At 52.5% G+C, this 15634-nt stretch overlaps 1 protein-coding gene across 1 annotated transcript in view; it reads right to left on the bottom strand.

Annotated features, from left to right (window-relative positions):
* OPRD1 (opioid receptor delta 1) overlaps positions 1–12255 on the bottom strand; it is a 54432-nt gene extending 42177 nt beyond the window's left edge. The window contains exon 1 of the mRNA XM_010380330.2: positions 11794–12255. Within this exon, the coding sequence (XP_010378632.1) occupies positions 11794–12020 (227 nt within the window). The 5' untranslated portion in view covers positions 12021–12255. The remainder of the gene's footprint in view (positions 1–11793) is intronic.
* Between the last annotated feature and the right edge of the window lie 3379 nt (positions 12256–15634).

Here is a 15634-nt window from a genome sequence, read left to right as displayed (position 1 = left end):
CAAGACCATCCTGGCTAACACGGTGAAAACCCCGTCTCTACTAAAAATTACAAAAAACTAGCCAGGCGAGGTGGCAGGCGCCTGTAGTCCCAGCTACTTGGGAGGCTGAGGCAGGAGAATGGCGTGAATCCAGGAGGCGGAGCTTGCAGTGAGCTGAGATCCGGCCACTGCACTCCAGCCTGGGTGACAGAGCGAGACTCCATCTCAAAAAAAAAAAAAAAAAAAACACAAAAACTGGCTGGGCACAGTGGCTCATGCCTGTAATCCCAGCACTTTGAGAGACCGAGGCAGGTGGATCACGAGGTCAGGAGTTCGAGACTAGCCTGGCCAACATGGTGAAACCCCATCTCTACTAAAAATACAAAAATTAGCCAGGCATGGTGGCACGTACCTGTAATCTTAGCTACTCAGAAGGCTGAGGCAGGAGAATCACTTGAACCCAGGAGGCGGAGGTTGCAGTGAGCCGAGATGGTACCACTGCACTCCAGCCTGGGTGACAGAGCAAAACTCCATCTCAAATAAAATTAAATAAAATAAATAAATAAATAAATAAATAAATAAATAAATAAATAAATAAATAAATAAAAATAGGCGGGGCGCAGTGGCTCACACCTGTAATCCCAGCACTCTGGGAGGCCGAGGTGGGCGGATCACGAGGTCAGGAGATCGAGACCATCCTGGCTAACACGGTGAAACCCCGTCTCTACTAAAAATGCAAAAAAATTAGCCAGGCGTGGCGGCGGGCACCTGTAGTCCCAGCTATTTGGGAGGCTGAGGCAGGAGAATGGCGTGAACCTGGGAGGTGGAGCTTGCAGTGAGCCAAGATTGTGCCACTGCACTCCAGCCTAGGCGACTGAGTGAGACTCTGTCTAAAAAAAAAAAAAAAAAAAAAGCCGGGTGTAGTGGTGTACATCTGTAATCCCAGCTACTTGGGAGGCTGAGGCAGGAGAATCACTTGAACCCAGGAGGTGGAAGTTGCAGTGAGCCGAGATCGCGCCACTGCACTGCAGCCTGGGTGATAAAGTGAGGTTCCATCTCAACAATAACAACAACAAAAAGGGGAAAGAAAAGAAAGACTAGGAAAGCTACAGAAGACAAGATTCTTTCTGCACACACCCTTGCTGGCCAGAGACAAAGCTACTGAGTTCTGCAGCTGCACCAGGGAACTATAAATCAGTAGAACACAGCCCAGACACCCCCTCATTCCACCCAAAGCCCCCAGCCGGTAACGGGGCCGCTGTAGCCTGCAGAGGATGGTAAATTGCTCATTTAAGCCAGACTTTCTGCTCTACCCCCACGATTATCCCTCTTCCTGTGCATGTTATGACGTTCCGTGCGGCCAATTTGATTTTGAGGTCCCAGGACTCTTGAGGTTAATGAAATCATGCCTTGCCCTTGCACAGCCCCCTGCCTCTCAAAGTCCAGACATCTGCCAGGCAAGGGGAAAGGATAATCTGAGATCACAGCATTTAAAAGTCATTCTTTTTAAAATCTCAGGGTTGGGCGCCTGTAATCCCAGCACTTTGGGAGGCTGAGGTGGGCGGATCACGAGGTCAGGAGTTAGAGACCAGCATGACCAACATGAAGAAACCCCATCTCTACTAAAAATACAAAGTTAGCCGGGCATGGTGGCTTATGCCTGTAATCCCAGCTACTCGGGAGGCTGAGGCAGGAGAATCGCTTGAACTCGGGAGGCAGAGGTTGCGGTCAGCCAAGATTGCACCATTGCATTCCAGCCTGGGCAACAAGAGCAAAACCCCATCTCAAAAGAAAGAAAGAATGAGATGTGTGCAAACACACGTGTCCAAGAATGTTCACAGCATTATGTATTATTACTATTTTTTTGTTTTTAGAGACAGGGTCTTGCTATGTTGCCTGGGCTGATCTTGAATTCCTGGGCTCAAGTGATCCCCCACTGTGGGCTCCCAAAGTGCTGGAATTATGGGGGTGAGCCACCATGCCCAGGCAGCAGAATTAGTTAGATTGGCATAATATTGGAAATAATAAAAGTCACTGGAAAAAGAACACATTCCTACAATGTAGCCATCAAAAATCATGTTTTCAAACTAGAAGGGCACATGCTTACCATACAATGTTAAGTGAATAGGCATCTCACAAAATATTACATGCAATGTCATCATGACTTCAACATGTGATCCTGATTTCACTAAAATGGAAAAACAAAGCTGGGTGTGTTGGCTCATGACTGTAATCCCAGCACTTTGGGAGGCCACGGTGGGAGGATCACTTGAGTCCAGGAGTTCGAGACCAGTCCGGGCAACATAAGGAGATCCCCATCTCAGAAATAAAAATAAAGCCAGGTGTGGTAGCTCACGCCTGTAATCCCAGCACTTTGGGAGGCCAAGGCAGGCAGATCACCTGAGGTCAGGAGTTCAAGACCAGCCTGGCCAAGATGGTGAAATCCTGTCTCTACTAAAAATACAAAAATTAGCCGGGTGTGGTGGTGGGCGCCTGTAATCCCAGCTACTTGGGAGGCTGAGGGAGGCAAATTGCTTGAACCCAGGAGGCAGAGGTTGCAGTGAGCCAAGACTGTGCCATTGTACTCCAGCCTGGGTGACAAGAACAAGACTCTATGTCAAATAAATAAATAAATAAATAAATAATTGAGAAACAGAGAGACAGAAAAGAGATGGGAAGGAAATACACCAAAATGAAAAAGCTCTTTTCTTTGTGGTAGGATTATGGATAATGTCTGTCTCTGCTTAAATTTCTCCATATTTTCTGAAATAAGTTTGTTACCTTTATTGTAGAAGAAAATTTCTTTCTTTCTTTCTTTCTTTTTTTTTAGATATGGGGTCTCAGGTGAGATGTGGTGGCTCACACCTGCAATCCCAGTACTTTGGGTGGCCAGAGGCAGGCAGATCACATGAGGTCAGGAGTTCAAGATATGGGATCTTGCTTTGTTGCCCAGGCTGGACTGCAGGGGCACAATCATAGCTCACTGTCACCTCAAGTTCCTGGGCTCAAGCCATCCTTCCACCTCAGCCTCCCAAGCAGCTGGGACTATAGGTGCATGCCACCATGCTCAGCTAACTTTTTAATTTTTTTGTAAAGACAGGGTCTTGCCATATTGTTTGGGCTAGTCTCGAACTCCTGGACTCCAGTGATCCTCCTGCTTTGCCTCCCAAAGTGTTGGGATTACAGGCATGAGTCACTGCACCCAGCTGAAAATTTATAATACTGAGTTGATAAACTTTCCCTATACCACCCACTCAATAATTCTAGTTCCGGCTCACACCTGTAATCCCAGCATTTAAGGAGGCTGAGGCAGGTGGATCACTTGAGGCCAAGAGTTCGAGATCAGCCTGGCCATCATGGTGAAACCCCGTCTCTACTAAAAATACAAAAATTAGCCTAGTATGTTGGCACACCCCTGTAATCCCAGCCACTCAGGAGGCTGAGGCAAGAGAATCACTTGAACCCAGGAGGCAGAGATTGCAGTGAGCCAAGATCGCGTCACTGCACTCCAGCCTGGGCAACAGAGCAAGACTCTGTCTCAAAAGAAAAAAAAAATTCTAGTTCCTGAGGCTCAAAAAATGTCCATCAAATGAAATGCAAAGCAAGTCTGACTCCTCTTCTAAAGAGTCATAATTATAGAAAATGTTTATTGACCACATACCAAATGCCTAACTCTGTGCTGAAATCCCTCACATCAGGCCTTGTGAACTCCTCCAAACCACTCCATGAGGGTCTCTCGCTGCTTTCACAGATGAGAAAGCTGAGGCTCAGAGAGGGTGTGTATGTACTGCTCAAGCTCACTCTCTTAGTAAATGGCACAGCTGGGATGTCATTCAAGGTCAGTCTGGATCCAGTGTCTAGGCTCTCAATGGCTGCCACCCATGGAGAGGCTTCAGAGATTTGCAGACAGCAATCTACCCTCTACCCCGTCCCCGTTCCTCGTTTCTCTACCTAGACATCCCCAGCACTCGCCTCCATTCCGCCATGTCATGGACAGCAGCGGCAGCAGACAGAAACATGGAGTGATTTTGGAGTCAGAGAGGCCTGCGTTTGAATCTCGACTCCACCCCTCTCTTGCTGTGAGAGGCACTCGCTCCCTCCGAGCCTTCTTGTCCCCATTTGCAAATGAGAACAGAAAGCCCCCATTGCAGGGCTGTGGTGCAGCTTGCATACTTCAACCGCAATACGGCCTCTGGCTCCAGAAGCCTCCGGCATGTGGCAGAAGCTTAGGAAGAGGCTCTTCAGTGTTCTCAGTGACTCCTATGGACCCACCCCAGTGCGTCTGTAAGTCACACACACTCCCCAGGGAATGAGCCCAAGACCCAGGAAGAAGCAGGCTCCCAGCAAGACCAGGAGATGTAGCAGGAACAGCAGCCAGGGCTGCTGCTCGTTCTCTCTGCTCAGCCTCACCAGAAGTCATCTGGCCCAGCCTCCTCCTGCTGCCTCCTTTTTTTTTTTTGAAATGGGGTCTTGCTATGTTGTCCAGTCTGATCAACACCTTAGCCTCTTGAGTAGCTGAGATTACAGGCATGCACCACCATGCACAGCTTCCTGCCTTCTTGTTAGGTCCAACAACACTCCATTTCAGAAAGAGGACGGCTGAGGCCAAGGTTTTAATGGCCCCATCCAAGGTCACATGGCTCTCTTTTCATTGCCCTGAGCCGCCCTCTCTAGTCTCCCCCCACTGAGCCCCTCCCCATCCAACCCACCCCTCACCTCCCCGCCCTGCCAAATTCATTCTCTTGAACACGGTTCTGCACAGACTGCTCCAAAATCCCCCTCCCCATGGCCTGTGACCCGAAGCTCCCTCATTTCCCAGCACGCCATCCTTACCAGGGGACTCTTGAGGACCTGTCCAGTCTCAGCTCCCACATCCAGACTAGAACCTCAGCAAGGCCTCTGGCCCCTCACACAGTCACGCTGGGCCTGTCTCCAGGCCTCTCCTCAGCCCTGCCTCTCCACATCCCCATGAGAACACCTGCCTCCAATTACCTGGGGCTGCTCTACCAGGTGCACCCCCTCAGGAATCATGGGTGGCTCCTGAGCCCAGCCAAGCTCAGCACCCAGCAGGTGCTTTTGACACTACGGTAAGGAGGACACCTGTTTACGACGCTTTTCCTGCTTTTGTCTCTGCAGCCTCTCCATCCTCACAGCCACCCTGGTCCCCAGCACTCTCGTCTCAGCCCCGGTGAATTGGTGAATCGTTGCTCCTGTGATTCTCTCTGGGATGCTCTGCCCGCACCTCTCCAGGGAGCCAACTGCTGCTCCCCCTCCACGATGCACAGGCATCCCCTCCTCTGGCTGGGTCTGGGGACTCCCTGGACTCCCATAGTTCCAGGGAGATGCACTTGTCTGTGGAGTTGCAACTAAGCGGGGGTGGCACGGGGCATGGCTGTGTTAGGAGCCAGGGGGCATATGGAGGTTTAAAGTTGTGGGTCTGGGCAGTGAGAGCTAAGGCTGGACAGGCCTGGCAAGGGTCAGCATCAGCAAATGCTTTACTGACTGAGTACATGTGCAGGCAATGCAGGACATGGGAAAGAGCCCAAGGTGGAAAACGTAGATGACTAGGCCTCAACAGCCCACCTGCACTCTGCCCACCTGCACTCTGCCCACCTGCACTCTGCCCACCTGCAGCCGCTGCGGGAGTGCCAGGAAACCACAGTGCAGGGCGTACCAGGTGCTATGCTGTGGCCTTTCCATGCTCAATCTCTGTGAGTCCTCCCAATAACCTGTCATATCACCCCAATTTGTTGTTGTTGTTGTTGTTTTTTTTTTTGAGATGGGATGTTGCTCTGTCGCCCAGGCTGCAGTGCAGTGGCACCATCTCGGCTCACTGCAAGATCAACCTCCCGAGTTTATGCCATTCTCCTGCCTCAGCCTCCCACGTAGCTGGGACTACAGGCGCCCGCCACCATGCCTGGCTAATTTTTTGTATTTTTAGTAGAGACGGGGTTTTACCATGTTAGCCAGGATGGTCTTGATCTCCTGACCTTGTGATCCACCTGCCTCGGCCTCCCAAAGTGCTGGGATTACAGGCCTCAGCCACCACTCCCGGCCTTCACCCTATTTTTTTAAATGATAAAATGAGCCGGCTCACGCCTATATCCCAGCACTTTGGGAGGCCATGGTTGGCGGATCACTTGAGGTCAGGAGTTTGAGACCGGCCTGGCCAACATGGTGAAATCTCCCATCTCTACTAAAAACACAAAAACTAGCTGGGCGTGGTGGCGAGTGCCTGTAATCCTAGCTACTGGGGAGACTGAGGCACAAGAATTCCTTGAACCCTGGAGGCAGAGGATGCAGTGAGCCGAGATCGTACCACTGCACTCCAGCCTGGGCAACAGAGTGAGACTCCATCCAAAAAAAAAAAAAACAATGAGGCTCAGGGAAGTTAAGCTGGTTTTGCCCAAAGCCACACCTCTGGGACACGGATAGAGACTGGGCACTCCCTGACCTCTAGCCACAACCTTTACCACTGCACTGTGTCATCTCACTGTAATCTCTCCTGGCCCAGAGGCCCTGGGTCCAGACCCCAAGAGAGGAGAGGGAGACAAGAAGCCAGGGGGCTTCCAAAACCAGGACAGGGATTCAGTGCTACAAATTCTGCCTAGAAGACACTTCAGCATTTTCCCCAGCAGCTTCTGGAACCTCAGCAGGAGACCGAAGAGACAAGCAGAACCCTTCATTCACCTATCCCAACCCTGCCACAGTCCACGTGCCTGGTCCAACTCCCCTCCCTGCTGGGTGCTGCAGTCACCTTAGATAGGAGGGAAAACGTGGTGCTTTGCCAACATCATCTCATCCAATCCTGAGGACAAAGGTACCTATGAGGTAGTACTTATTACCCACATCTTCCCGATGAAGACAGAGGTGTCATGAGGTGATCTGGCTTGCTAAAGCTCTTAGTAAGTAGCAGAGTCAGCATTTGATACAAAGAGAAAAATCAGAAGAGACATGGGCTGAGGTGAGATCAAGGAGCAGAGAAGAACACAGGCTGAAGGCGTCTCGTGGAGGTTGGCCGAGGCTGGCAGGAGGCAGGGGGTGCTGTGAGGTACAAACCTGTGGAAACCTGGCTCAGGGCGCAGAGAAGGCAGGGAGACAGAGAAGGCTGTGGAACAGACAGCCAAGTGGGAAAGCACTGACTCCTTGCCCAGGTTCTGAGTCGGGCCACCCAGGATCTGGGCCAGGCAGGAGGAAGAGGGGGTCACCCGCCACAGGTAAGGGGCCTGCTAAGCCCATCACACCTCACCTAGCCAGTGGGCTGCCCATGGGACGTCTCTGAGATGCCAGCTCAGCAGAGGACGCTGACTCTGCCCAGAAGGAGGAGTTGTCCGGTGTCTGCTCTGAGGACCAAGGCATCCCCATGGCCAGCATGAGTCATCATGTTGGCCAATCCCACAAGCAGGAGGAGCGGGTGATGCTCTGCCTTGGGACCACCTGTCCACAGAAGTCCTGCTCACGCTTCACGGACCCCTCATTCCCTCAAGCCACAGGCTGTTTGCTAAAAATGCAATTCCCAGAGGCCCCTCTCAGGCCCCCAGGATGAGACAGCTTCTCAGGTGGCTCCTTGGAGGGGAGAGAGGACAGAGTGTGGGGCCTGCAGGACGGAGGGTGCTTCTGACCTGGAATTCTGAGACTCCTGGTTCCTACGTTCAGGCCCTCATCAGCGTCCTGCTTCCCAGCCACAGCTCCTCCCTCAGCTTTTGACTCAGTTCCCCCCCCCCATCCTTTAGCTCTGCAGAGGCTTCTCTGATCTGTCTAGCTGAGACCCTCCCCTGCCTCCATCACGGGCTCCCAATCCCCCACATATTTTCATAGATAGCCCCTACCACAGCTACAAACTTCAGTTTATTGGATGACTGGGTGACGAATGTCTGTTTCTCTTACCAGACCCTAAGCTCCGGAAGGTCTGGAGCACGGTGGGGTTTTTTTTTTTCTCGGCATTTAGCACAGAGCGTGTAGAGTGTTGTAGAATGAGTTAATTCTTTTCCTTCCTTCACACAGAGCCCCTCCCTGTTCTCAAAGATCTTAGGGTCTAAAAGGCTCAGATACCACACATTATGCCACTTAATCCTCACCCCTACCCTGGAGGCGCTGTCGGTGTTCCCACTTTAATGAGAAGAGCTTCAGACAGCTCATCACTAGCCCGAGTACACAGCAAGTAAGTGGCTTTGCACTCAGATATGTCTGGTCCAGAGCCACAGCTCTGCCCACTACACCACCCTGCTTTCCTTCCCCAAGGGTCTCTGAATCTTCCCTTGCTCACTGTCCCCTGCCCCTACCCCCCACACGCTGCTTAAGCTCAGGACTGACAGGCAGAATTCGCTCACTCAACCACTCCTCCTTCACTCAACCCAGCAGCCGGCTCATGTACTGGCTGTCTTCTAAACAGGGCCTGTCACAACGAGATGGAGCGCAGCTTGAGGAGCCCTTCAGGGGAGCAGGGGCCTTTCTCCCGCCTGGGCTGCCCCCTCTGAGGCTTTTCCAGCAGAAGCCAAGACCCAGGCAGCTACTCTACCCTCAGACTCTTGTTCACTGTTCACTGGGGAAGGACTAAGCGCCAGCCCTTACCATTCCCCCTCCCCAAAGGACAGCAGCCTAAAATACACAGGCTGAAAAATGCAGAGGAGCACAAGTCCCAGGTCTCTGCACTCTGAGGACTCTAGGACAAGAGGAGGGACAAAGTTAGGCACAATGGCTCCGCCTGTAATCCCAGCACTTTGGGAGGCCAAGGCAGGAGGATCGCTTGAGCTCAGAAGTTTGACATCAGCCTAGGAAACATGGCAAAACCCTGTCTCTATAAAAAATACAAAAGTTAGCATGGCGTGTGCCTGTAGTCTCAGCTACCCAGGAGCCTGAGATGGGAGGATCGCATTAAGCCCAGGAGGTCGAGGCTGCAGTGAGCTGTGACTGCGACGCTCCAGCCTGGGCAACAGAGAGAAATCTTTTTTTTTTTTTTTTTTTTTTTTTTTTTTTTTTTTTTTTTTTGAGACGAAGTCTCGCTCTGTCACCCAGGCTGGAGTGCTGTGGCCGGATCTCAGCTCACTGCAAGCTCTGCCTCCCGGGTTCATGCCATTCTCCTGCCTCAGCCTCCCGGGTAGCTGGGACTACAGGCGCCCGCCACCTCACCCGGCTAGTTTTTTGTAGCTTTTAGTAGAGACGAGGTTCCACCGTGTTAGCCAGGATGGTCTCGATCTCCTGATCTCGTGATCCGCCCGTCTCGGCCTCCCAAAGTGCTGGGATTACAGGCTTGAGCCACCGCGCCCGGCGAGAAATCTTGTCTCAAAAATAAAAGAGGGACAGAATTCTGCCACCCTCCTTCCAGCCAATGCTTTGACTGTCCTCTACCCCAGACAACTCTGGAGAAAAGTTTTGGACTTAAGTCACAGACTAGGGTTCTAGCTCTGGGCCTGGTGCCAACTGTGGTACCCTCCAAGAATAAGTCACTTTGCCTCTCTCTGAGCCGCAGATTCCTCATTTTATCTGCAGGATGCGGGCGCTGATGACAATTCTAATGCCTGTCCCATAGGACTGAAGGTGAGGATTCAACCATTCAGACCCAGAGATACAGTTTTCACATAAATGGTTGACCAATGAAATGTCTTGGCAACGTGGGGACCCCTAGGGGCCCTCTAAGCTGCTTGCGTACACTTGGCAATGCGATTCCAGGAAGGCTGTGAGGGAATGCCCCAGTAGGCCGAGCCCAGAGCCTCCCTACAGTGGACCTTCAGCAGTGGGAGCCCCTCCCCTTGCTCAATGGTAGTGGAGAAGCCGTGCTCAGTCAGCCCACAAGTCAGGGGCCCTGAGGAAAAGGTTGGAAATGAGACCGAACACACTGATGCTCAACTTTTCCCAGACTTGGGCACCTGGAGCTCCCCTAGACAGGGCAGGTGCCAGGAACCTGGAGCTCTCAGAATCACAGCTACTCTCAGGCCCACCTTAGGACAAGCGTCTCCCTCCAGCTCCCTTCTTTAGTTGGACTCTCCAGGATCTAGAATCCTCGCTATACAGACAGCGTCCATTTACTGGGTCCAGGCGCCAGGCCAGTGCATTATGCGCTCTCTCACTGACACCTCACAACAACCCTGTGGAGAAAGATTTATCATTACTTCATTCTACAGATGAAGAAACTGAGGCTCGAAGAGGCGAAGTGATTCGCCCAAGTAACAGAGCCAGTTCATGGCAGAGCAGGGATTCATACCCAGGCCGGCCTGCCTCTAAGCCTACGAAGTGGGGAGAATCACTGACAAAGACACAAAGCAAAGATCAGTTCCGCCTGTGCTTGGGGGGAATTCTCTCCCTTTTGCTTGTGATGAGTCATGGAAAGCACAGGAAATTCTTGTACCCGCCACTCTTTCTGCAGGAGCAAAGATCCCCCAGAGATCATCAATGCCAAAGCCCACTGACACCCACACACCTCATCCCATGCTCCAACACATCGTGTTCTGCCCTGCAGACACTCCACACCCTGGAATTCATACTTTCCAATTGAGGAGATTGGTTCTCTATTCTTCAGACAGGGAAACTGAGGCGGATGGGAGGCGGGGCAGGAAGAATGGTGCCTGGGCATCCATGACTGGGCTGAGACTACAGTTCATCTCTCCAACCTCTGAGTCCACGATCTGACCTATGCCCTGCATGGTGGCATCAGAGCCCAGAGAGGTTTAGGGCCATGTCCTCGGTCCACCAGCATGGAGGACCCATTTTCAAGCAACAGTAAATACCAGGGCATCTTTCTTGTTTTAAGGATGGAAGTTTTCCTCTCAACCCTTATTGGCCACGTCTGAGCTTGTGGGCTGTATCAGGAGGGCTACTTCTGGGGCAAGCTGACGTCTTAGGCTCTCTGAGAAAGTCCCAGCATTTTCCATAAACTTCAAGAAGAGCACCTCACTTCCTGGGATGAAAACTCAAAATCCACTCCAGCCCAGACAAACCTCTGCTGCCTTTGGCAGAAGAACTGACTGTCAGAGGAGGCCAAGAGAAAATGGGAGAGGGCATTTGCGAGGAGGGCATCAGGCTTCTCTGAATCCTATTCAGAATTCCTGACCAGATGGCCACTGGGAAAGGGAACAGAGAACCAGCTGGCGACCCACAGCTGTCCCCCATGGTATCCAGGAATCACTGACAAAGGCACACACAGCTGCACAAACACAGGTACGACGGCCACTCTGGACGCTCTGCTGCCCTCGGGGTTTCAGGGGCTTGACAAGAAACAACAGTCACATTGTTACATTCAGACAGAATCACAAACTGACCCTTAGGGACAAGCACACACCAACAGATGAGCACCAAATATGACTTGGTAAGGGCCCCACGGCGAGGTGCTGACACCCAGCACCCTCCTGTCTGCCCTGCCCGCACGGTGCCCTCACACCGGTCTCCTCAAAGGCCCGTGGCACCTCAGAGCAGCTCTGCCCACCCCATGGGCATGTTTCCGACGTCCAAACATACAGTTGTACCGTCACAACCATCCACTCACAAACTGTGACAGATACACAAACTGACGCCAAACTGTCCCACAAAGAAACAAGGGGATGCCAACAGATGATCAAATGTAATTTACTCAACCGCGGCGCAACCCCCTCCACCACACACACACACACACACACACACACACACACACACGATGACACACATTCCTGTGTCCCCCTCGATGTAAGCGGTCTCGCCTCTCGCTGGGCCCCAGGTGCCCCTGCTGGAAGTATAGAGGCGCGGGGAGTCCAGGGTCCGGGCTTGGGGTCCCAAGTTCGTGATCGTGATCCCTACCCTCACCCCGGGCCCCATCCCTGCGGCGCCGGCCCGCAGCGGACTCACCGTACGATGCCGAACATGACGAGCACGTTGCCCAGCAGCCCCACGGCGCACACGGCCGAGTAGAGAGCAGTGATGGCGATTGCCAGGGCGAGGGACGAGGCGCTCCGCGCACCCGGCGGCCCCGACGCATTGGCGCCAGCGTTGGGGAAGGCGCTAGGGTAGGCGTCCGAGGCGTTGGCGAAGAGAGGGGGCTGCAGCGCGGCACCGGCGGAGGGGGCCGGTTCCATGGTTGCCGGCCGGCTCCACCGCGTCCCTCTCCACCGTGCGCCCTGGGCGCGGGGATCCGACACCAAGGGAGCGGGAAGGGAGAGGCCGCGGCCCCGACGCCGCCGGCTGCCGCGTCCCGGCCGCCCCGCTGTCTCTGCGCCTCCTCCGCCTGCCTCGCACCCGCACCGGCCCAGCCTCCGACGTCCGCCCGCTCTCCTCGCCCGGAGCGCTGTGAGCCAGGAGCAGCCGCAGGCTCCTCGGACGCGCCCGCCGCGCGCACCACGTGGCCAGGAGGCGGCCGCCAGTCTGCGCCCGCGACCGGGGGCGGGCGCTGCACCACCGGCTCGGAGCTGGGCAGGGGAGGCCTCCCGCCCCCTCCCTAGGGATGCTCCGCCGGCTTGAGTGCGCCCCCGTCCCAGCCTGGACTCCCCTCCCACCCGCTTGCTGCTTTGGTGTCAGAGGGACCCGGGTGTGGATCCCGCCTCCCGCCCCTGCACTAACCGGCAGAGTGACCTTGTGTAAGTCACTTAACCTCCCTCAGCTTCATTCTCTTTGTCTGTGAGATGAGGAAAATCGTACCACCTCCCTCAGAGGGTGGTTGGGGAGACTGAATAAAATGATTCGAACAAAGAGCGTAGCGCAGTACCCTGCACGCAGTTACATGCTCCGTAAATCACCCGTATTATCCGTGCCTTTCTTGCACCCTACTCATTCGCTCAACAAAAATTTTGAAGGTGCCTAATAGAAAAGCCAAGTGTTTCGGGGGACCCTCTAGTACACAAAACCAGATGCAGCCTCTGCTTCGTGGGGCTTACAGCCCAGTGCAGGAGAGCAAGAGCAATCCTAAAATGCCATTAAGATAGAGGTACGAATTGAGAAAGTGGCAGGGTGTACAAAATGCAGGGGTAAGGACAGCTTCCCTGGGGAAACGACACTTGAGGTGAGGGGTGAAGTTTGGGGAGGAACTAACTTAAGGAAGAAACAAGGGAAGAGGATTCCAGATAAAGGAAGCAGAGGGACTGAAAGACACCAGGAAGAGGAGAAGGCAGGAAGTGAGGGGGCGATGAGGTGGTGGGCAGGTTCTTGAAGACCACCTTAAGGAGCACTGTGGCTGCAGTGCGAGCCGATAGAAGTGGGGCACTCGGCTAAGTCATCCTTGCCACACCCCTTCCAAGACCTAACCATTCCAGATTAGAGCCATCCTTCTCCTTGGGGTGTCCAGCCTTTCCAGAACGTTTTCTCTACCAAGCATTACTCTGTTCCAGGCACTGTGATAAGCACTTTATCCATGCGCCAACACTTTGGAGTAGCTTCTGTTATTATTGTCCCCATGTTGCAGATGAGAAGACTGAGACTCAGCACCAAATTATCCCATCTATCCGAACTGGTCTCCGTCCTTAAAGGGACTGATTGACCGCCGCATCCAGGAGAGGGCTGGGGTCACAGCAGGTGCTCAAGAAATGCTTTTTGGATAATAAAGATCCCAAAGGGAACTGGAGTGGAACAATATTAGGGGTTCTTAGCTCTAGGCTCTGGGGCAATGCTCTTGGCTCTGTGTGTGGCTGGACAAAGACCCCTCCCTCACCTCACCCTCTAGCTTGAGTCATCATCCATCTATGTGCAAGGCTCCTACCCTTTCCCAGACAAAAAGCCAGAATTCCCAACCTCACCCTCTTCTCCATTTTCTCCACCCCACTTAGCTGCTGTCCAGGCACCTCTACCAACTACAGCAAGCCCCCCACCCCAGGGCTTTCCCACTCAACCACCTAGGACTTATCAGAGATTTTTGCTGTGGTCACCTGCTGCCAAAACTCTCTCCCCTTCCCAAAGGGCCTGGTACTCACAGACTTTTCTAGTGCCAGTGGAGAGAAATTGGGACAGGAAGAAGGAGGGCTACTTTATTGGAATCCTGGTCCCCTCCCTAACCCTCCAAGCCAAGTTTTTTCCTACCTCAGGACATTTGTACATTCTATTCCTTCCACTCAGAAAGCTGGACCAATTCCCCAGCCTAAGCGTTATTTATCCCTCAAGTTTCAGCGTAAATATCACTTCCTTTGTGAAACCTTCACTGATCCCCACCCCACCTCCAACTATCCCGGCTCTCCTTGTTATTATGCGGCAGTATCACGTGCCTCTTCTTTACATATTAATAGTTTCCCATGTATTTATTTGTGTAATCATTGGATTTTTTGTGCATCACCTTCACATAAAAAAGTATTGTGTAAAACTAACCATTGAGTACTGTGCTCAGTAACTGAGTTGACAGGATAATTCATACCCCAAACCTCAGCATCACAAAATATACCCAGGTGGCAAATCTGCACATGGACCCCCCTGGATCTACAAGAAAAATTGAAAAAGGCTGGGCACAGTGGCACACACTTGTAATCCAAACATTTTGGGAGGCTGAGGCAGGCAGATCACTTGAACCTAGGAGTTCGAAACCAGCCTGGGCAACATGGAAAAAACCCTGTCTCTACAAAAAAAAAAAAATTGTTAGGCATGGTAATGTGTGTCTCTAGCCCCAGCTACTTGGGAGGCTGAGGTGGGAGGATCATTTGAGCTGGGAAAATAGAGGCTGCAGTGAGTCAAGATCGTGCCTCTGCACTCCAGCCTGGATGACAGCAAGACCCTGTCTCAAAAAAAAAAGTTGAAAAAATCATAAAAAGATCTTGTGCGTTTCTGTGCCCTCCACCTCAGTGCAAGCCCTGACACACAGATGCTCACTTGATGAGTGACTGAATAAAGAAGCTCAGTTCCAACTTTGGTTACTTCATTTTTTTTTTTTAAAGAAGCTCACAATCAAGAAGTTGTGAAAGAGGGCTGGGTGCGGTGGCTCACACCTGTAATCCCAGCACTTTGGGAGGCCAAGGAGGGCAGATCACCTGAGATCAGGAGTTCGAGACCAGCCTGAACAACATGGTGAAACCCAGTCTCTACTAAAAATACAAAAAAAAAAAAAAAAAAAGTTGGGCATAATGGTAGGTTCCTGTAATCCCAGCTAGTTGGGAGGCTGAAGCAGGAGAATCGCGAATCGCTTGAACCTGGGAGGCAGAGGTTGCAGGGAGCTGAGATGGTGCCATTGCCTGGGTGACAAGAGCGGAAGTCCATCTCAAAAAAAGAAAAAGAAAAAGAAGTTGTGAAAGATATGTAAATGACCAAGTACATGAGTGAAATAATTGCTAAGAAAACATACATGCCGGCTGGGCTCCGTAGCTCACATCTGTAATCCCAGCACTTTGGGAGGCCGAGGAGGGCAAATCAACTGAGGTCAGGAGTTCAAGACCAGCCTGGCTAACATAGCGAAACCCAGTTTCTACTAAAAATACAAAAAATTACTCAGGCTTGGTGGCACACTCCTGTAATCCCAGCTACTCAGGAAGCTGAGGCAGGAGAATTGCTGGAACCCGGGAGTCAGAGCTTGCAGTGAGCCGAGATCGTGCCTGTGCACTCTAGCCTGGGTGACAGAGCGAGACTCTGTGAGAAGGAAGGAAGGAAGAAAGGAAGGAAGGAAGGAAGGAAGGAAGGAAGGAAGGAAGGAAGGAAGGAGGGAGGGAGGGAGGGAGGGAGGGAGGGAGGGAGGAGGGAGGGAAGAAGAGGGAGGAAGGGGAAAGGGAGGGAGGGCGGGAGGAAG

This window comes from Rhinopithecus roxellana, chromosome 12, assembly GCF_007565055.1.
Source record: "Rhinopithecus roxellana isolate Shanxi Qingling chromosome 12, ASM756505v1, whole genome shotgun sequence".
NCBI classification, from domain to species: domain Eukaryota; kingdom Metazoa; phylum Chordata; class Mammalia; order Primates; family Cercopithecidae; genus Rhinopithecus; species Rhinopithecus roxellana.
The sequence above is the reverse complement of the archived record's forward strand: the minus strand, read 5'-3'. Positions and strand labels throughout refer to the sequence as shown.